The sequence below is a fragment of the Apis laboriosa genome, unplaced genomic scaffold (assembly GCF_014066325.1).
Source record: "Apis laboriosa isolate Shangri-la unplaced genomic scaffold, ASM1406632v1 scaffold13_cov153, whole genome shotgun sequence".
NCBI lineage: Eukaryota > Metazoa > Arthropoda > Insecta > Hymenoptera > Apidae > Apis > Apis laboriosa.
Window position 1 is genome coordinate 4,413,860 of NW_025221370.1, and position 24,728 is coordinate 4,438,587.

General features: G+C 34.6%; 1 protein-coding gene across 1 annotated transcript; it reads left to right on the forward strand.

Moving 5' to 3' along the window:
• The first annotated feature begins 1,612 nt into the window (after positions 1–1,612).
• On the forward strand, positions 1,613–24,267 carry LOC122721029 (basic proline-rich protein-like). The gene is made up of 5 exons (XM_043948210.1): positions 1,613–1,744; positions 2,105–2,252; positions 20,076–20,184; positions 20,654–20,800; positions 20,930–24,267. Exons 1-5 carry the CDS (start codon positions 1,613–1,615, stop codon positions 23,991–23,993), a joined length of 3,600 nt encoding a protein of 1,199 aa, XP_043804145.1. The 3' UTR covers positions 23,994–24,267.
• Positions 24,268–24,728: the final 461 nt, after the last annotated feature.

The following is a 24,728-nucleotide window of genomic DNA, read 5'->3' on the forward strand; positions in this document are numbered from 1 at the left end:
ATAATAAAAAAATTCTCAATGCTTGTTCATTTCAATGTACAATAAATGATATTAAAAGAAAAGAATATCGTGCATTGTGATTGTACGATATCTGATTTTTAATGTCTGATTTTTTAATTCCCTCACCTGGTCTCAGTTTTAAAAATAAGATATTACACGTACGCTTTATTAATCAAGATATATATATATATTTTTTTTAAATTAATTGGTGTTGCATATTGATTGACTATATTATAAAAATTTAAATTCTGGCTATTTAACATATAACATATCGTCTCAGAAAAAGATTGGGGAACGAAGCTTTTTTTCATGATCAAAATGATTCATCGACAAAAAAGAAAGGGAAAAAAACTTGAAAAATGGATATCCGTGCGAATATTTTCGTCTCAACGACGATCTCGTTGGGTAACATAACACTCGACGAGCAGTTTACAAGCATCGCACATTAACTGCAATTAATGACAAACGCATCCTTTCCATGATCCCAATCATGTTGCAATCATCTTTTCTTCTTTTTCTTTTTTCTTTTTTTCCTTTTTCTTTTTTCACGATTTCGTCCCGCAACCTGTACCGTGTAATTTCACCATTTTGTAACGACCCCCTCCTTTCCATGCTCCTGTTACGCAACCACACGACTTTTCTTCCTTCTGTCCCGATCACGATTGCATCTCCTTTCATTGAATCGTGCATTCGTGCACACATTGTCCTCGCTCGGACGATAATTAAATTGTTCGACTTTATAACATTCGTTGGAAATTCTCTTCGATCCTGTTTTCTTTTTTTTTTTTTTTTTTCGTGACGAGAACTTTTGTTTCATGTAAACGATATCATCGTTGAATTTTTATATTTTAGCTATGTAAAATGTATTATATATGCGATATATTTTCTGTATTATGTGAACAAATATTTTACACTGTACCAATTAATTGAATTGGAGAAAATAATTTTTCCACAGAAATTCTAACGTGGAATGATATTTGAAGCAAATTGAAAATGTAAATGTCATTCTGAATAGTAAAGTAAAATCGTATGCTTTTGATAACAGTTGTGTCCAGTATTAATCATCGATCCATTGAAACGATTCTGTCCATCTTACTTTCTTTTAAAGTCACTCCAAGAAGTACATATGTCTACTTAATAATGTAATGATATATCGATCAAAATAGTAGACCGTGAAATTTTCCAATTGAGAAAGGAAAAGAGGATTCTTACCGTTCGAAGTTGAAATTAAAATGGTAATTTCAAGTATGATCCAAGTACGTTCACTATTCATCACCCCTCGAATCCGTGAAATTTCTCCAAACGAGGAAGAAATTCTCCAAACGAGGAACGTGAAATGGTAACAGATGCTAATTAAAATTGTCACGGAAACCGGAATCGGACGATGCAAATGGAAATGACGATACATTGTTTTTCTTTTCCAGATATAATGGAATTGGGGAAAAGGTTTCTCAGACGAAAAATCGTGGATTCTCGTGGATTACGAATTTGGATGTCAAGGCGGTCGCCGGTTCACAGCACGTGAACACAAACGATGACCAATCCGAAATGGATGTTGCATCGGTGTTCCTTTCATAATGACGTATTGCATTCGCATAATCCCAGAGTAACAATGCCAGTCTTTGCTATTAGTGTTAACGGAGGAAAGCCAATACGAAGGCTGGGAAAAATTAGTGTGGGGGCTGTGGCGGAACACGCCGCCTTTGTTATAAAAGAAACGGAGACCAACGTTGGACAGACAGTGGTACTCTGTTGACAGATAGGGGAAAAATTAGTGCAATTCATAGGAGGAGTTAACTGGCTAGTGTCAGCTGACGGATAATGGCTTGCTTGAAACTTGTAAGTAATGATAGAAAAAAAAAAAAAAAAGAAGAAAGTAAGAAAGAGGAAAATGTTTTGAGTTTCATCCCTCATTGATTTATTGCTCTTATGCTTCCAATGTTTCACTTTTATTTAAGTATTTCATTTTCCGATTTATTTCGGAACATGATCGATCTTTTCCACATCATTGGAAAAAAAGATACGAAGATGGAATTTTTTCAAGATACGATTTGTTATTTATTTATGCGTATTTTAAGGATTGGGTATATGTCCTTTTTTTTAGTACACGATCCTGTTGCTGGCTGTCATCATTGGCATCGTTTCTGCGAAACCAGGATACCTCGGTGGATACGGTGGATACGGATATTATCCTTACATTTACAGATATCCGTTCTATGGATACGGACACGGTTACGGGCATTATGGATACGGTAAGGGGATGCATGAGATAATATAGAACGCGTGAAAAGTGCTTTCAACGTCAATGAATTTTTTGCAAAACTTTTTCACTTGTTCTCTTTCTTCTGTCAGACGTAATAAATTGTATGAAATTTTATATTATTATTAAACGCGCTGAAAAATTTTATAAATTTTTAATCTATTATAAATTCTAAAATGGACAAAAATATTCATCGACGTTGCACACGAGAAATAGAAGATATGGATCATTAGACAAAACATTCATCGATGTTATTTATTATCTTAATCTACTTTTCCATTTAGGCTTCCCTGGGTATGGTTATGGTCATGGATTCTATCATTATTAATCGAAAAGGCGATCGTTTGGATACTGCGATATACCCAAAGAAGATATATTTACATCTCTATCCTAATTTTTAGATTTATCGACTCTGCTCTATCGAAATCTTTCTTAAGAGAAGAACTGTAAAAAGATATCCATATACTTTCACGATATTCTCGAAATTTTTTTCACTCCATTTCACTCGAATGATTCTCGAGATTATTCTCGTCGTATTATTATATAATATCAAATCGATGATGTTTTTTTTTTTTTTATCCAAGAAAACTTGAATTATATTTGATTCAATTTTTATATCTTCGTTGAACAGATGCAAATCAATAAAATTTAGATTTTAATGGAAGTGTCGTGTTTAAGATATCTTCTCACTATAAACCTATTCTGTTATATATTTTTTGGGAATAGCAATGATGAAATTTCTTTTTGAAAGCTCGCTTTCTAAAAGAATCTTTAAATATTTTCTTCTTCTCGATTTTCGTTTTTTTATACTTTCTCTGAAAATTTTATTCATTTAAAATAATATATATAAAAGAAAATTAAATCAAAATCTAATAAAAAACTTCAAGAAACAATCAATAATTTCTCGCATCTCGAAATGTACCAATGAACGTTTATTAAATATTAAAAAATTCTTTACAAGTTCATATAAAAATATATTCAACGATATTGAAATTAAACGAATGCATAACGTAACATTGCGTGACTGGGAATATTAAATTCAAGACAATATTTCCATGCAGTTTCATAATATTGAATCATGAATCCATGATAAATTACGAAAATGCATTAATGAATGTGACATACGAGAAGAAAACAAAAATGTTGTTCCTTTTTTTTTTTTATTGATTCTAAATCAGAAATCAAATTAATGTAATTACCAATCATATTTTAAAACCATTATAAATAAAATACACAGATTTTTTTATTGAATATCTTTGTTTCAAAAATTAGAAGTTAATGAGATATTCATATGCGTAAATTCCATTTTCGATTAATTCGTTTCAGAGATATCGAATGAGCAATTTTAATCTCTCTGTTTCTCGAAAGAGAGATTTTTAATTTTAATGAAGGAGGATTATCAAATTTTAATATTTTTTTTTGTTATCCAAGTATAATTTTTGTTTCGATTAATTTACACAAAATATCGAAACCGTTTAAAAGAATGATAATTAAATTTTATATATAAATACACTCAATGCTAAAATTAATCAATATCTGATGATACCATTCTATATGAGAATGAATTATTATGATATGAAAATATTTTTAGTTGTTTCATCTATATAATATGGCTTTCTAACACTAAATGAATGGATTTAACAATTTTTTAAAAATATATTTCGATCGAAGAGTCCTCCAAGAAATTTATTTTTGATTCAAGAAATATCTAAGGATAAAAATCAAACAATATCCGATAAATAAATTAAAAACTGAATAAAGACCATTAAATTTAATAAAATAATATTTATATATTCCATTTCAAGATTTTAATAATTAATTTTAATATTTTATTACATACGTACGATAGATTAGATATTAAAGTTATTATATATAAAAATCTAATGTGTATTGGAAATGTCAAGATATAAAAAACTGAGTAAAAAACTGTGAAAAAATACTAATACTTTTTGAAAAAATTAGTTTCAAAGATGATTCATCTAAAAATAATCGAGTTAAATTAGAATTTTATTTAAATTAAAATTATCTGAAATTTTAGAGCTCTCCGTGTCCAACCTTTAGCAATTGTCGATGTCAACTGAATACGAGATACGATTATCTCGTATTATAAACAGAAACAGTAGAATGTAACAACAAACTTGTCTCGAAGCAAATGAGACGTACGAAACGAACGATAATATTATTGTAATAAATTAAACTTGACTTAATAGAAATAATATATAATATAATAATATTTACGAATAAATCAGAGTTTCGAAAGTAAAAATCTGCTCGTTAATGTTTCGATGAATAGCGTGAACGATAAATGATCGTGTTTTGAAAAAACTGAAATGGAAAAAATTACGAAAAATAATAGAAAATTATTAAATGCGCGTATATAATTTAATAAAGTATGTAACATAATAAAGTTTATTAAATTATTATGTTAAATGTAACATAATAACATAATAAAGTATATAAATATTCTTATTAATGAATCCAATATGAATCGTGATTATAAAAAAATTCAGATTGATTCCTGTTGGAATTTTATACAGATTTTTCAAATAGACGTCCAAATTTATTAATTTTTAATTTTGTAATTTCATAAATGATATTTTACATTTATATTTTATCAAAATTTGACAATTGTCGATACTTTTACATTTGTTTTCAAGGTTAGACTTGTTAGATCTGTTCGTGGCTTAGAAATCTTCAACGTTTTCAATTGCACAACGAAACGAATCATAGTTATATCTCATCTCTAAAGTTATCGAAATATCATCGTCCACGTTCAATCGTTAAAATGAGAGAAAAATTTCTTATTCCTCTTTTCAAAAAAATCACCATATCATCGATAATACACCAACAACGATGTTATTAAATCCTTTACGCTTCATTAAACCCGATTCAATCTTATCGAGGAATCTTTGAAACGATATGTTGCATTCAATATATAAAATTTTCGCAAACAGATTTAATCTTAATATTGAAAGATATTGAAATAATAGAGATTGATGAAATTTTTGTTTCTGAATAAGTGTGTTCCCGTTTAATTAAACACAACATTGCGATTAAGAGAGAATGCATCTGCGGTGATCCGTATGTGCAGATGTAGAGGTCATCCATGACTTTTCAGGTCGTCCATACTTTTACTTTGCCGCGAGTAAACCGCAATAGGTTTTAGGTGTGACTTTAACAACCTGCAAAATTTCTTCAGTGACAATTTACTTCCTTATAAAGCAGATATTTATCTTTTCATATTTATGTCTTTATATTACTTCGTTTAAAATGAATTAATTACATTTTTGATCTCTCTTAATATCAACATTCCATTTTATATATATATATATCCGGATATTCTTAAGATGAGAAAGAAAGAAAAAAGAATTAGTCGATCGTTGTTAGCAAAAACTAGAGAAATTTATATTCTCTATCTTCGTAAAATTTTAATGAGACGAGATTGTCGAGGTCATCGTTTGGAATGGATGAAACTTTAAAATAACGAGCAAGATTCAAGCTGAGAGGCTCGAAAAAATTTTTTAATGTATCTTAAATGCCAATATGTCAAATTGTAAATTTTTATTCGTTTAAATTGAAGGATTCGGATCGTGACGGATGAAGGAAAAAGCAAAAATCTAACAGGGAATGATGAATTTACGATTATTTAATTCGAAAAAAAGGAAGAGGAATTAAAAGTGAAAAAAACATTGCATAATCTTTTTACTATCATATATATCTTATGAAATCGTTTGTGATCACTTACGACACTTCAGGTTTGCCTTGATACGTTGAGAATTCAATGACATGATAAAAATTGAAATTTGAAGATTATCGTTTAAATGTAGATATTAAAATTTTATTTTACATTGAAATAATGATTATTTCGAAATAACAAAATGTTTTTCCTGTATCTAAATATTCAATGATAAATCTCCTTTGATTCATTTCATAAATATTTACTTATATTTTTAAAATGTGAATCAAAATTTTTAAAAAATCTAAATTCCTTAAATAAAAATTTCTCACTTCTCGTATTCATATTCTTATTCTCATATTCTTTTTTTCTCTTCTTTTTTGAGCCATTTTTTCTTCATTAAAAATTCGAAGATATGGAGGTTAATTCCATGCTAATGTTATATATTACTCATACTTTCGCGTCTTGCGTAAAAAAATAAAATTCTCGAAAGAATTATCTCCTCTTCGTGTATATCTTTATCATAATTTTCTTTATTCATAACTAAGATTATAGACATGCCATAAATCACTTGACACACACATAACACCAAAGAAAAAGACTATAATTATAAATTATATACAATGCCACACAATGCTTGAGAAATAAAAATTTTGTTTCAAGAAAAGATTGTGGACTGTAATTTTCAATTGTAAAAAAATAACAATATTCGACTCGCGTGGTTTATATTTACGTCCAACGATTAATTCAATGTTCTGTATTGGATTATAATTTTATCCAGATATTGCAGGTGACGATGATGTTACCCATAAGAAAATGATCGAAGATCGAAAACAGCTGTGATTACGATCTTTCCTTATGGTAGACTTAGCCTCTTCATTCAGTTGAAAAGCAATACTATATAATACTAAGAGAAAGGTTAGCCGTATGGAAAAAAAGGAGCTTCATTCATACATGGAAATCATGACGCTTTGTCAACGCTTTACTATCTGAAAGGATAATTATTATATTTAATTATAATTTCTTTCTAATCTTTGTTGCTTCCGTGTATGAAGAGAGAATATTTGCCGATTGTACAGAGATTTTTTCCGTACAAAGCGTATAATAATATGAGAATTTTCTTTATGATTAATATTTTTTTATAAAAAATAAAGAAAATAAAAGTGATAAATAATTAATCCAAATGAATGAAAATAAATATTTTTAATACAATTTCGAATAAATTATTTTAAATTATATATTAGATACACACTGTTTAAAAGAAGAATCATAGTGGAATAATTTTCAAATATTGAGAACACGAGAAAATTAAAATTAATTTAAAATTTAAAATTTCGATTTGTTCTACTCAAAAACGTCTTAATCCTCCCGCGATCTAATATTTCACTGTCATAATCGTGGGAATTCAGTTGCCATTTGTGCAACAAGTTAGCGCAATAATGAAGAAATATGGATGATAATAGTGGAAACATTTGCCAGTGATTACTGTTCTTGTTAGTAATTTAATGTAAAGTTCAGTTTAATATTCCAGACCGAACGGAGAAACGAAGTCACGAAGCCTAAATCGTAGAGGAATGTTCGAAGAAAATTTCAATAAGGAATAAAAATCTGAGAAGATCTTCAATCCTCTATCATCCTTATTATTCTTTCCAATTCAAAGAAACTGGATTTTAATTGAAATTATTTCACGATTATTAAGATTATTCGGAAATAAAATCTTTCGATATCTTTGGATATTTGTTAACATTTTCTACGCTTTTCTTTATATCGAATATTATTCCTTATGTAATTTGACGATGGAAAAATATTACGAAATATTCTTGCACCATTTTTTCCACCCCTTCTGAGTTTTTACGTCAAATAGAATTGAAATCTCGCAATTGCGTACGAGAAATTAATTAAATTATTTTAATTAAAGCTTTTTGATGGTTCGGTAGATATGCAGATAGACGTAGGCTTGTATTTTCAGATTTTCCCAAGGATCGGAGAAAATCTTTCATGCGCAACATTTTATGATCGACGAGGAACGAAATGTCGAACGAGCTGCTTGCTTGCTTAACAGAAACCGAACGAATGGATTTTAAGTGGCAATAATCAATTTTATTAATAACTTAAACACATTCTTGATCGTACAATATAAACGAATTATTATCTTCAAGTTATTTTTAAATTCGTCTAAAGCTGTTTTTATTTATTTAAATCTCTTCGACTCGTGACTTCGAGAAAAAAAGAAAAAAAGAAAAGAAAAGAATCAATATCAAAAAGATTTTTATTATTTATGCAAGATTTTAAAAATCGTAAATATTAATCTTACGAAATTAATATTCTAATGGAATTTGATCAAAATATATGAAATTTCAAGAAGACACACTAATTGCTACGATGTTAATCTTGAAATTAATATTCTAATTAAAATAATATTCTAATTTGATCAAGATATGTATGAAATTTCGAGAAAACACATCGATGTTGACCACAATTGATTCTTCCTAACATGATAGAGGCTAACATACTCTACCTTAAATAAAATTGTATTGTATATTCACCCTCCGATTAGAATAAATTAGAGCCAAATCAGATGTACTTAAATCCAATTAATCCGAGATGCCTGTTCCATTATTCGAACGTGTTTGTTACGGTAACACGGAATGGCGACATCGGTAAACGATGCAGGTGTAAATAGCACGTGAGCACACAAGAGACGGTGAACTCACATAAATGTTCGCGGTGATTATGGCCGATCGTCGAGCATCATTGTGTCCGAGGTTCTTAACCTGTATGGAAATCTGCATGATAGTGATGATAGTGATACAAGTGAAATGTTGCGTAAAGCAACGATTTCCCTATAAACCGTCTATTTTAGAAATTGTTTTCGCGGAATTACGATCGATAAAAGCACGCGCACGCGCACGAATGGTAGAAATTATTGGAACAAATGTAGCAGTGGATATTCAAAGAATTGATGTCATCGAAACCTTTCAAAGTGATCTAATTCAAAATATTACAATATCGAGAAATAAATGGATAAGTTGAGATGGGTTCGAGACTGAGATTTTTCGATGATCGTTTGCGATGGATTCCAAATTATAATACATCTTCATTAATACAAATAGCGACAATGATTATGATGATTTATTTCAATGATCTGTAATATCTTCTGCGATATAGCTACGTTAATGATCCTATTATCCATTTTCCTAGCCAGGATTAGGATCAATTGTTCCTATAATATTGGCTATAATTCCTGAAAAGAAAGAAGAAAGAATCGTTGTGCGGATAATTTATTACCGTATAATTATGGCGGCATTTATGCTCGCACCCTCTACGCGAGAACAAGAGAGATCCTTCTTCAATATCTTCCACCGGATAATTACGTTAAATTATTCAGATAATACGCGGTATACCGGGTTTTATGGCTATGAAAATCGGTATATAAATAATTAGGCAAGAAAAGAATTTTAGAGGAATAAATGACAAGAGCGCGGGGTGAAGCGTCTTCGGCATATCGATGCGCTGTCCGCTCGCAACTTAATTACGTGTTACGCAGTTTCACTAGGTGTATTATGTGATTACGGAATATTACGTGTCTACTTTCTACGAGCGTTTTAATGAGCTTCTTTTTTTCTTCTTCTTCTTCTTCTTCTTCTTCTTCTTCTTCTTCTTTTTTTTTTATTTTTTTATTTTTGCGAATTTTAAAACCGATCGCGGAGAACGACTTCAAGCGTGGCTATGAATAAGATTCTTATTAAATGTCAGTGATCGATGAATTCATAATGAATGTTTTGAGTTGAAAACAGTGAGTCGAAAGGAGCAACATGTTGTAAGTGACATGTTGACCGTCCAATTAACTAGTTAATTCGATAATTCAATCGAGCAGAATATTACGGAATAATGAGGACAAGAATATCATAGATCTAACTCGCTCGAAATATCATGACCAAGCATACTCTTGATAGAAGCGTTCGTCCCGAACGGCCATAAATTTCACCTTAAATGAGTCGATACCATTAATTCCAAATACCATCGATATACCCAACCAACCTACGATTCCGACAGTCCGCGAGAATTCCCCTTTGATCACCAATCACCTCATCCTATAATCGAAACGAAGCAAAGTTACACAATTCTCTCGTGACAATTCTTCTCTGATCCATCTCCCTTTAATCGCTGCCCTCAAAGGGCGCCACGATTTTCCATTTTTATCCCATCCTTCGATTCGATCCTCCAAGGCTTCGAAATCATACCCCGTCGTACAACCATTGTTCCGTGGAACGAGGATTCAGGACGAACGTCCTTCGATAGGCGAGAACACGTCCACGAGGATCTTCGAACGCGACTTCGGACCTTTTCAGACAATGTTGTACATCGTCTCGTCCTTCTCGCTAGCCAACCACTCTCACTTTCTCCTTCCCTGTCTCTCTCTCTCTCCCTTCCACCCTTCAACCATCTCTCTCGCCCCCATACGCTAGCCATACCGATCTTTCCTTCTCCTTTGCACCTCGCCGTTCCACCTCGTCTCACGAACAAGACGAAGAGTTACAGCATCCTCCCGGTGGACGTCGGCTCGCAATAATCGCATGGACCGAACGTTTTACCCCCACCAGCCAATCGGGTGAATCCTATAAATGCTCTCCACGTTCCTCGAGACGAAGAAGTCACCTCTCCCGGGACCACGAAGCGCACCCGCGGAGACGATGTGCCCGTGTTGAGTGTGTGACGCCCTTGTTTACTCGGTGACCAAGTTTTTTTTTTTTTTTTTTTTTTTTTCTTTCGGTTAAGATAACAAGGGGCCGAAAAAAAATTAGATCGCGATCACGGAAGATGGTAAGTAAAGTGCCAGCAACAAGGGACAAGTGAAAGAAAGAAAGAAAGAAAGAAAAGAGAAAAAGAAACGTGTGGGCGTTGAAAGGGAAGGTTGATTGGTCGGAGGGTGAAAGAGATCCGAAACTGTCGCAACGTGGATCCGATAGATGATAGTGCGGGAAATATCGATTTTATATCAGGGTATATGATATATCGAGTGAAAAAGAAAAATTAATATATCATAAAGATACAAGTAGAATGGAAACTATTATAGTGGTGATTAAAGTGTTTCTGACGGGGTTTATACGATTGTTGTGTAATGTTTCTTAAAAGGGTGCAAGAAAATTGCCGTGTGCCGAAATTGTGTGCTCTTCTGGGATCGGAGGAATCCGATCTTCTTTCTAGGATTCGCATATTCGAGAATCTACTCAACCGTTTGTTAAACGAATTGTCGTTTCTTCGTTCCAAAGAGAGCTCGTTTCTCGAGAATTAAAGAATTTCTCTGTTCGCGTCCAAGCGAATTTTTTGGAGAGCCCCGAGAAAACGAATCGCCTCGATCGCGCGTTCTTTTTTCTTCGACCTGTAAAAGGGACGATGTTAGACATATCTCGAAGACGTGTATCTCGATTGTGAAATTTTTGAAAGCTGCCACTCTCGTCTGTTCGGCAAAACACCGATTTTACGCCGGCGAGCTTGGTATTTGCACGCACGACCGCGTGCACAGGCTTGCAAGAGAGAATTAATAGCGAGATGGAAGCGTCAGCCAGCTGTTGCCGCGCGAAATACCAAAGGTTATCATTGTTTATTCGAAATCCGCCTCCTTGTGGAGCCTCCGTTTCCCAACCGTCCATCTCAATCGTTGCCATCGCCGTCGATAAGCCGATAAGGGAAAATTCGTGGAAAACGGGGCTGCGTTGGTTAGACTCCTTTGTGCAAAATGAGGCAAAAGGGATTTGAGGTCTCAGTAAGTTTGAGAGAAAAATAGGCGAAAATTTCTGTAAAATTTTATATTTGAGATCAGAGACGTTATTTTCTCCTATTATATTGCATAAATTTTATAAAAATTTCTTTCTTTACAACACGCTTGAAATAAGTTCGAGCATTCCTGCAAAATGTTAAATTCTAATCGAATTAAAAATTACTTTCCTATAATTGCATGATTTTATAATGATGCAACGTATTCAAAGAAAATATGGAAAAATTCGTTCGTACATGTAAATATTTTATCCAACCTGTTCGAAGAAGATTCTCTTTCATCGAGCTACGATTACTTAAATTGATTTTAATAGTGATGATCGTGTAATGGTACCTCTTGCGCACGGCATGTTTGGATAAAGATGATACCCTCGTGATCATGTAACGAATAGAAATTTTTGTTTACGAAAGGTCAACATCGTAATTCTGTCGTAAAAAAAAAAAAAAAGAAAAAAAAAATAACGTGCCATCGAAATATTCGATTCGTGTATCATTGGAAACTTCGAATCGATGATGCAACATGAAGTTTCTTCTTTGATTCGAATTACGCCACATGACTTGACAAATAAAAGAACGTTGTTGAGAGAGATGAGAAATTAATTTTTTTTAATAAATATGAAAAAGTTTTCAAAATATCAATTTCTCTTAAATATATTCGTGTTTATTTCATATTTGGGAAAAGAATACGCATTACTTTTACCGGCAACTAAGAAGAAAAGGAAATTATTAAGCTTTTAAATATCATATAATCATGGTTGACTTACTAATTATATATTATTCACGATGAAACAGATTTAATCACTCGATTGAAATTGGCTCGTCCATTGAACGATTGCTATCAGCACAACTTTTCCGCTCAATGATGTCACAACGTGATAGATCCACTTGAGAATCTCTTCTTCTTCTTCTTCTTTAATCAGGATGAAAGATCAATAATTAGTCCATCGCGATTACGGAACCTACGGATTTTTCCAATTAACGCGAAAACAAGAAAAATTTTGGAGAAACCGCCATTTTTCTTCCCTTTCGAACGAAATCATGGAAACTCCAGAAATCAAATACAAGAGTATCGAATCGTTCGTTCATCGAATCATTTCCATCCGTGTGAAAAATTTCAGAATATAGCTCGATCGCAGTTTCGCAATCATCCACAGATCACAATCGTCGATTTCACAATTTTTCCAACCGCTTCTGAAAAATATCTACGCCGAACCATACGCTCTTCTCCTTATAACTTCTCGAAGTGGCTTACGACCGACAATAAAAATATATTAGCTTGCGAAAATCCTTTCAAGTTCCCTTCGTTGAACTGCAACGCGAGACCGATCGTAACCACTCGCGTAACATTACTCGCGAAACATTAATAGGCTAATAAACTAAGAAAGTGCATGACGTACACTTTGGATGCGATTGTGATCTTCAGATTAGCGCGATAAGAATTCCGATTAACATTTCATTTACCAACGTGATCTATTTCGAAATAGGCTACTCAAATTATTTAATAATCGTTTTAAGATAGGCGTAAAAATTAAAATTCATCGATTTTATCGAATCAAATGACGAGTCAAAATGATTCGTTGCGTTCTTCTATTTCACTCTCTCTCTCTCTCTCTTTTTTTTTCTTCTTTTCAACCATCGAGATTTTACCCGTGGATTTAATCATAGCAATGCGTCGAAGCTGACATTTATTATAAGCGATGACGAACAATGGTTGGTAATAAGTAATCAGGTGATCTTTTATAGAACTGACATTTCCTCCCAGGGAATAGTTTTTCTGCCCTCATTGTCCGTTTCAACTGTTTGTTCGTTCCTTATCTAATGGGTATTGCATAGTGAATCTACTGGTTGCATTTTCCGTTCCCACGCCTAGAGACGTTTCCACCTGCGCTCCCGGTTTCCGCGGATTCTTGCCTGAATTTCCTCTGGATATCGCAAGTTTAATGCAATTCCATGCTTATGATCTATGGCAACGAATCCCTTACGTCTCGGAACTGCACCGTTCGCAATTTTGCAACATTGCAGCATTGTGCCATTTTTTTTCTTTTCGAGTAGAATCGCTCCAGAAAATTCGTACTCTTACATTTTCGCTCTCTGAAAAATTAGAAGGGATGGATATACATCTGAGAATATAATTCTTCTCGGGAAAGGAATTTTTTCCACTGTGAATATGAGTAATTACAACCCTCGAAGGTTTTCCAAACGAATAATTCTATTAATTGGAGAAAATTGTTTCTCCAAAATTTTTTTCTTGAAGGGTAAATTTGAATGCTAGAAATTCTCTAAAGAGATTCGATACTTAATGTAGCAATGATAAAAGTAATTTTTATCCGGATAATCGGTAATTGAAATAGACAGGAAATAAATTCTTTATAAGACTCGATCAATATTCTTCCATCATTGATTGATTTCTTCACGCTCCAACGATAATCTAGTGTTTAAGATTTAATGCCTTCAATGTGTTGGATAATCAATGTCTTGTCCATGTTCTTTATGTGATACAACCTTGATCAGAAAGATGCTTGTGTCTGGAAACTTGAATTCCTTTCCTCGAGCATCATCCGAGAGATTTAGTTAAAAAGGGTGGGTGTTGGATTTTGCTCGATTATGAAGTCATTGGTATCGAGAATTGCTAAGGTGTGTGGCCATTAACTGGAAAAGAGTAGAATCGTACGATTATTATTATTACATTTTACATTCGCATTGTAAATTGAGCTTAACTGATGAGGGAAGAAGAAAGATCGGAAAATAAAGTGTCACTATAGAGTCTCGAGATAAATTTTCTGAATCTTTCTTTATTTAATTATAACTCGAGTTTTTACTTACTTTTGAGAAGAATTTTATCGGAATCATTATTGGAAACGACTAATTAATATACAAAGATGTATTAAAAATAGAAATTCGATTTGAGATTGCCAGATCGGCGATCGGCTGTCGTGTTAAAAATTAATGTTAGATCATCGTCGATAAAGTTACCATTACATACCCTTCGAGAATTACAACGTCGAAATGTCGTGTGACAACTTCGATGATTTTGCAACGTGAATACGAAACGATCAACATAACGCATAAATCGAGGTATGCTATTCCTTTTCCAATTAATTTACCATCGATTCGATGATATTAAATTCTTCCACGATTAACCATAGATAATAAAATTTCTTAATAACAATGCAAACACGATATAAATTCTCGACAGAGATCGATCGAAAATATCAATTAGACAAGTGCTAGAAAGAAATTTTTACGTAACACTTTCGTTTCGATGACACAACACGGACGAATTCCTCACGGATTATTCGACGAATAATTATTTTCACATCGATAGATCGAGCATTTCGATTGCTCAACCACTGATCTGGCTGGACCAATAAATTTCATTCGAGATGATCCATCGCTCTTTCGTGCAAGAAAACGTGATAAATAATCGGTCGCCTCTTCTTTTCGTATACTTTTTCCCTTCTTCTTTTTTTCCTCGCCTCGTTTCTCCACGATCCCTCGCCTCTTATTTACGGTCCAAGACGTCGCAGGCCGAGTTATAAGTTCGTTTACGTAATGGTTATAATACGCTCTTTCCACGTGACCTTCAACCTTTTCCCGAAAAGGATTCAGCTGGTAGCTCGTGTGGTTCGGTAACTCGTGATCTGCCAGGATTGGATTCGTGGCGGTTATAAACGTATTCCGATTCCTCTTGTTGCGTCACTGAACTTTACCCAGGACGAGGATATCGCCCGTGATGAACACTCTCGTTAAACGCTCGCCGTGTCCAATAATTCTTCGAATTTCTTCACATGAATAATATCTGTAATAATCTGTTCCAATTAATCGTGATTAAATCGTTGATTACAGTATCGATAATAATTTACTCCAAATTATATACTAGATCCATAATTCTGAATTAGGAATTCTTGAAATCTTTTTCGAAGATTTGCGAAAAGAAATGATAGCCAAAAATGTTTTCCAAACTTTTCAAATTTCTTTTCACAATCACAAAAAAAAAAAAAAAGAAAAGGGACAAACTTCAACAAAGTGAATCTATCTACAAGAAGAAATGACGCAGGCGAAACATCGCGGAGAGAAAATTACGTTTCATAAACGTTTCTAAAGAGAGATAGATAGAATTCGAACTTCTACGAGGAAAAAGATGCATTGTCCCACGATGCGCGAAGAAAATATTTTTACCCATAAATATTTTTCTCGGCTGGATCGTATGACAAAACCGCCTGTCAGCTGAATGTCATTTGAATCCTCGTATAAACGCTATCGCGGCGAGATATGCGCCGAGTCTCCACGCGATTTCTTGCTTGCATCTGGATGGAGCAGAGCCGATTTTTCTTACAATAAAAGTACGCGAATCTTGTCGCGACAATGGTCCACTGATTTTTCTAAATTTTCCGTTTTGATAGCCGAGTTTACACTACGTGGGTGAGGAAGGTGTTGGCGAATTCGTAGCAAAGATACAAGGAACTTTCTCCAGTAATCTTCTCGCGCATCGTGTGACACTGGTCTGCGGTGTGTTCAATTCATCGGCGCCAGCCGTGAGAAATTCGTTGCACGAATACCTGAGAAAAACCACCATTATCTATTTATTATTCTCTTATTGCTATTGAGAAGAGTGAAGAATGTATAAATGATCGAAGATATTTATTAGATTGTAAATTAAAGTTTGATATTATTTTAGATGTGATTGGTAATTTATTTGTAAAAATATATAGAGAAGAATAGAAATTTAATGACTCATTCATGAATGGAAAAAGGAAGACAATAAATTAAAAAAGAAAAAAAAAAAAAAGAATTGGTATCTTATTCATAAAAGTAAAAAAGGAAACTGATAAATTCAGGATCTTTGAAATATTTTGCGTGAAATTTCATCGCTTCTTTTTAGTGTCTTTTTTTTTTTTTTTAAGACTATTCTTCAGTCCTTCTGGGAATTTCTTTATCTGAAAGTCAAATTTAATATCACGTATCTCTTCCAGGAATACTAGAAAAAAAAAAATAATCGAAAGTATTCACTCGGAATGTTTTGCATAAGATATTTTTAAATTTATTATTTCCTTTCTCTTCTTTTTTTTTCTTTCGAAAAATAAATTATCAAATATCAAAAAGATTATTAAAATTTTAATTTATTAAAAGTAACATTAAATCAGACTAAAAGTAACATTAAATCAGACTTATTTTTCAAATACGAAGAAAATTTCAAAGACCAAAGAACATGAAAATGTTAAAGAAAGGGATTATAGATAGAAATGTCCTATATATCTTATATAGTGGTGAGATAAAAGATTGAGGGAATAATCAAGGGAATATAATTATCTATAATATTTATAATTTACTTTATACTCGTTTATTCGTTCAACGAGGCACTTAGATAATGAGCATCGTTTAATTGTACAACCACGACCAATAATAAGAGAACTTGACGTAATTGCCATTACATTTCCTTCGTGTGAAATGACACACACATACACACATACATACACGTTAAAACGATATTTTCTCAAAACTTTTTACTTTTATTTATACACGCTAGTTAACTGTCGTGGATAATTTTATTAGTTAACTTTTAATTTTATTTCTCAAGAAAAGATCAGATTGCAATATCAAGAAAGGTCAAATAATCCATCCAGCTAAGCTCCTTGAAAGAATTTACAGCATGATAAATTTTCCTTTGCTGGATCACAGTTTAATACTCACTTTCTGTAAAACACTGTGATCAAACATAACTGTTAAAAATTTTTTGTAACAGTTTGTTACAATTGCAAATTGTAAATATTTAAAAAAAGAAATTAAGTCATAATATAATTATTATATTAAGTAAATAATTAAACATATCACGCAAGATCGTAATGAGATTTGCCCACTTGACACTTATTGCGTGTCGATTAGAATTAATTTATACCTGTTTCACTCGAGAATCGGTTAAGTATCTATTTTTTATTCCTAAAGAAAATAATTTTCTTCTTACCCATTGCTATTTTCGTTGTTACGACAATGAAACTGATGGATGCGCGCCTTCAGTGTTTCTTTCTTCGTTTAATAAGCATTCGCATTAGCAGCGCACGAGGCAGAATAATTAGAAAGCCATATTGCTGAACACATTGGACTTTATTAGTACCAAAGATGCAACCTTCTCCATTATGCAAGACATCATTTTTGCACCTATCACGCGTGATGCAGCTGTTCATCCATTGAACGAGACTCGTGAGAGCGATTCAAACAGGTTAATAGATGGATCCCAATCCAAGGAAACGAACATTGATCGTCAAAAATTCATACTGCTATTCTCGAATATCGTATCTCGAATATCGACTCTTATTACATATGCATACAAAGATATCTTAATATTTGGAATAATTGGCTCGAGTGTGAATACTAGAATTTTTTGAAAATTATTCAATTAAAGTCTTTATTCGAGTTTAGTTTAAATCGATTAAATTTGAATAAATATTCTCTGTTATATATATAAAAAAGAAATTTCAATGATTTGGAAAAAAAAAAATAATTCTTCTCCGCACCACTTGACGAATCTTTTCAGAGGATTGAGAGAAATGTAGTAAATATTTTCCAAGGTAGAACTGACTTGGAAATTAGGCTGTCATTGGTTAATGTAATATGGCGAACTAAACAGCAATTGTAACTAGTTTTTAGCAGTTGCGACATAATTTTGCACCTCGAAACGTGCGAACAGCTGACACATAGAAAACTCTTGTCATATTGGTTTCTCATTAGACCCGAAGACCTCTCTTTTGAACATATAATTTGCAACTTTCTCTAGGTGCAAATAAAAATGGTGAGGCCGCTAAGATGTGTCTAATTGTTTGCACTACTCGCATAAATACATCGTGAAACCATTGATGGTATTAATCATAGGATATATCTTGTCAACAAAACATAATTGCTCTCTGTATAATGGATATTACGTAATGTGAATTAATGTAACATTATAAATCAGAACGATAATTGGTAGGACACCAAGCCTCTTAATAAATAACGAAATTATGTATTCTCGAATAGAATCCGTCTAGTTCTTTAACGACTTGATATGCATAATCAGACTTCCTATATTTTATATTCTTCTTTTTATATAATAATATATTCTTTTTATATACATAATATACCCATTATACACGTGATTTCCTCGAATTTCACGAATATCTCCAAAGATTGAGAAACCATAATTTCGCAATTGGCCATAATCGCGAGGAACGATCCTAATCAAAATGTAACTCGTTTTTAAAGATATAATGCCTGGAAATCTATGCAAATCGCCATAAACAAAAAAAAATCGATTCCCCTTAATTAAATATTAATTAAATATGAATTCATCCATCCACGGCAAAATTTCACATTCGCATTAATTAAAATTCTTTTGAAAATCGCCAAGGACTTTAATGAAATCTTTTCTCTTCCCAGAAACTTCATAATTGGTTAATTAAAAGAAATATAAGCGTATATCCTAACTGAAAGTGGGAAATTTAAAAAATTTTTTTCGAAGAGACAGTAACCTTGCGATCTGTATCGTTTGTTCCGCAAGTCGGACGAACGTGACATCAGTTATATATATGTGAGGATCCTTTCACATGTTGGCGAAAGACACCAAGAGGAGATTCTCTTCTTTGCGATCCTTCTATATAAATTATGCGTCTAAAGGTCACTGGACGTTTCTTCGAGCCAGAACTATCATTCGCGTTTACGATGTCGCAAACGGTTTTAATTTCTGGCCAATGTGATTTCCAATCGGCTGATTTGCGATACTCGTTCGACCGACCAAAGATAATTATCCTCGATGAATTGTTACAATCTGATTAATTAAAAAAAGATCGTTAAAGATGTACAGTTGTAATTGTATTAGAGACGATTTCGATATGATAGACAAATAATAATATAAAATCTTGAAATAGATGGACACTTTTCGTATTAATGTATCGAAACGACGAAGATATTTCCATTGATGTAAAAAGAAAAATGTTACAAATTTTTTATTGAAGTTTGATCAAATTTCGTAGATTAAGTACTTAATGATCAATGAAAGTATCATGTAATGCATTTCACACGGACGAACCTTTCACGATCACTGATGTATCATAGATGGTGTATCGTAGTTGAGACGGGTTATATAAGTTCTTAGGTGAAGCGTGAGATAATCCCACCAAGTCGCTTTTCGACATGTTATAATCAATTACGTGATGATCCGTGATCTGATATATTTCAAGTCCATTCAATAATTTAGGTTATTATCATACAAATAATATAATAGAGTATTTAAAAATTAAAATATCGTGTACAGATAAAGATGTTTTGTTTGAATGAAATGTAACGATAATTTGTATTTTATCCAGCGAATCTTGTTGATTGCCACAATAGTGGCAGTGCTCTCCACACACCATGCGCAAGCATCGAGTGAGAAGAGCAAAAGAGCGATAGCGAGCAATGGAGGTTATATTTATGAGCCACCGAAAACTTTACCACCGCGGTAAGAATTGATCATTGAAATTATATCTAAAACATTGTACGATCATTTATGTTATCATCCAGACAAGTAAACGTATATAACGTGTTGATTGCAATTGTCAAACATAATATACTACATATATATATATATATATATATATATATATATTCTTCGTAGACTAACTATAAATTCAAAATCACCACTGATATTCGCATATACTTATTCAATACCCAACAAAAATTTTATGTTTCCGTCACACAGAACATCTTATTACATTAACCATCGCTCAACGTCCTATAAGGATACCTACATATACATATTCACCAGATTAATAATGCCGCGTACATCATCTTACATTCTTACATATCAGTACGAGTTAAATAAAAATAGCATATAAAATGTTATATAAATATTTTTATTGTTACTTTTGATGTAAACTTTAAATTATAATATATTTCTATCGTTACCAATAAATATGTTTCTTGTACAGAACAACATTGAAAACAACTATACCACCGGTAACTCTACCGACAAAAACTACAAAATATCAAACATATGATGGGAGAGTTACATATCCACCAGGAACAATACGTACACCAAGTTATACAATTCAAACAAGGCCAACTATATCACCATCGTAAGAGTTTGATTAATATTAAATATTCTATAAAAATAGTGATATAATTTACATCATTATATTAAAGCAATTATAAGATATAATATTATAATTAAAATGATTACTTTTAGATATAATATCTTTTTTTAGAACAATTCAAACAAAACCACCAATAGAGATTTCAACAGGATATAGTTATCCAAGACCAAATAATGAATTTACGCTGCCATCTCAAACTCAACCGTTTTATGACAGACCAAGTGGGCCATTTACAACAGCAAGAACACCGGCGCCATCACCATTTTTCCCATCAGAAAAGCCAACATATCCTTATTTTTCACAAAGACCAACAGTTCCATCATTCAAACCAAATGATTATGACTTTTATCCACAAACAAGACCGAAAGTAACACCGCCATCTAAAACGCCAGGTTATGATTATCCAGTACCATCATCACCTTTTCCACCACCGAAAACTTCAACTCCCGTACCACCTTTCTCCCCAAGACCTCCCTCAACACCCAAAACACCAAGTTATGATTATCCAACACCACCGTCACGTTTTCCATCATCACAGCCACCGACAACTCCCTCACCACCCAAAACACCAGGTTATGATTATCCAATACCACCATCACCTTTTCCACCGTCACAGTCACCGAAAACTTCAACTCCCGTACCACCTTTCTCCCCAAGACCTCCCTCAACACCCAAAACACCAAGTTATGATTATCCAACACCACCGTCACGTTTTCCATCATCACAGCCACCGACAACTCCCTCACCACCCAAAACACCAGGTTATGATTATCCAACACCACCATCACCTTTTCCATCATCACAATCACCGAAAACTTCAACTCCTGTACCACCATTCTCCCGAAGACCTCCCTCAACGCCCAAAACACCAGGTTATGATTATCCAACATCACCATCACGTTTTCCACCACCACAGCCATCGAAAACTCCGTCACCACCCAAAACACAAGGTTATGATTATCCAGCACCACCATTACCTTTTCCACCACCACAATCTCCAGCTCCCGCACCACCTTTCCCCCCAAGACCACCCTCACCACCAAAAACACCAGGTTATGACTATCCAGGACTACCATCACCTTATCAACCACCACAATCTCCAGCTCCCGCACCACCTTTCCCCCCAAGACTTCCCTCACCATCCAAAACACCAGGTTATGATTATCCAGGACTACCATCACCTTATCAACCACCACAATCTCCAGCTCCCGCACCACCTTTCCCCCCAAGACCACCCTCACCACCAAAAACACCAGGTTATGATTATCCAGGACTCCCGTCACCTTATCAACCACCACAACCACCAAAACCTCCAATTCCTGTATCACCTTTTCCACCAAGACCTTCCTCACCACCCAAAACACCAGGTTATGATTATCCAGGACCACCAACATTAAGACCATTACCATCACAGCCACCTGGTTATAATTATCCATCTCCTCCGCGAACTCCAGCACCACCTCCCCCTTATCCACCATCGCAGCCACGACCACCTTCACCACACGTACCTCCTTCTCCTTCTCGGCCACCAAGTTTTCCACCTGATATAACATCGGGAACACCACCGTTCCAGCATATCCCGCCAAAACCTTTACCATCTTCTACATCACCAAAAACTCCATTTCCATATCCATCAAAACCTCTTCCATCTAGACCACCACAGTCACCTTCATCACCTGGATATTTATCGCCAACACCACCTGGACCACCACCAATAACACGACCGCCCTTATCTTATCTACCTCCTTCATCACCAACAAGTCGTCCACCACCATCACCACCACCTTATGTACCTCCTTCACCACCAACGAGTCGTCCACCACCACCATCACCACCACCACCTTATGTACCTCCTTCACCACCAACGAGTCGTCCACCACCACCACCACCACCTTATGTACCTCCTTCACCACCAACGAGTCGTCCACCACCACCACCACCACCTTATGTACCTCCTTCACCACCAACGAGTCGTCCACCACCACCACCACCACCTTATGTACCTCCTTCACCACCAACGAGTCGTCCACCACCACCACCACCACCTTATGTACCTCCTTCACCACCAACGAGTCGTCCACCACCACCACCACCACCTTATGTACCTCCTTCACCACCAACGAGTCGTCCACCACCATCACCACCACCTTATATACCTCCTTCACCACCAACGAGTCGTCCACCACCACCACCACCACCTTATGTACCTCCTTCACCACCAACGAGTCGTCCACCACCACCACCACCACCACCTTATGTACCTCCTTCACCACCAACGAGTCGTCCACCACCATCACCACCCCCTTATGTACCTCCTTCACCACCAACGAGTCGTCCACCATCATCACCGCAACCTCCAATAACACGACCACCCCCAACTGGACCAACATATTTACCTCCTACACTATCAACAAGTCGTCCACCATCTTCGCAACCTCCAATAACACAACCACCCCCAACTAGACCAACATATTTACCTCCTTCACCACCAACAAGTCGTCCACCATCATCGCAACCTCCAATAACACGACCCCCAACTGGACCAACATATTTACCTCCTTCACCACCAACAAGTCGTCCACCATCATCGCAACCTCCAGTAACACGACCACCCGTAACTGAACCGACATATTTACCTCCTTCATCACCTGTAACTCGTCCACCTGCGCCTCCATCTTCACCTGTTACACGTCCACCTGCGCCTCCATCTTCACCTGTTACACGTCCACCTTCACCTTCATCTCCACCTGTTACACGTCCAACATCTCCCTCCTCCTATATACCTCCCATAAATACAAAACCATCGACCCAAGGCAATACGTATTTGCCTCCTGATACTACTCAAAGAACTACTACTCCAAGAATTCCAATAACCACTCCAATTTCAACGACGTATACATCTACACCTCCTTTCTATCCAAGTACGCGACCTCCGCCATACCTTCCACCTTCTACCCCATCCACACCTCGCGACATAATAACAGCACCGAGTCCACCCTCCGTAATGTACACCAGTGTGCCAACATCGACGATCTACATTCCATTGCCAACTGGCAAACCCGCTTCGCCACCTACTATACCACCAACCACGAAGAGGCCCATTGGCTACTTCTATCCCGTGCCGGAGAATCCATTAGAGTTGCCGCCGTTCGATGACGAGAGGCAATTTAGTTGAACTGATAATTTCATACTACTACTATTTTTTTTTTTTTTTAATTTTTATATGTATAGTATACAAAGCTATTTATGGATCCGCATAGGAGATGATACTGAATCTGTAATCGACAATGGAAAAGAAACGAAAACGATAGAGTGGACTGGATCCTCAGTTGCTCGTATCGTATATGCGTGTAATCGTAAGATAACGTAACAATTCGATCCAACTTGCGAGAATATATAATTTTCCATTGATCGACTATTGAGAAATTATTGATGACGACCTCCCGTCACGTTTGTAAATTTTGTACAATCTAACACACGCATACAATAGAAGAAATAAAAATTTGTATAAAGAGTAGAATGTCGTAACGTGTTTCATTTTCACGCACAAAGTGTCGAAACCTTTCGAACTTTTGATATTTTCAAAGTGAAGTATCGAACACCTGATTCGCCAGAGGGATCGGGGCAATCACTTTTTCGCCTACGACATCCTTTGTGCACATCAATATTACGAAACGTGTTTAACAATCTCGAATAAAAAGAATTATCTCAAATATGATTACGAATCGCATTTCTCCGTTGCAATCGATTCTCTTACAACATGCTGTGTAATTACAGATGACTATCCTTCCGCGTAAGGATGACGATGATAGTTCAATTTATCCAATAATCGTATCACCGTGACATTGATATTCTGTCTTAGATTATCGTCCAATGATATATTTGATTCGAATCTCGTTACGTGGTAAGT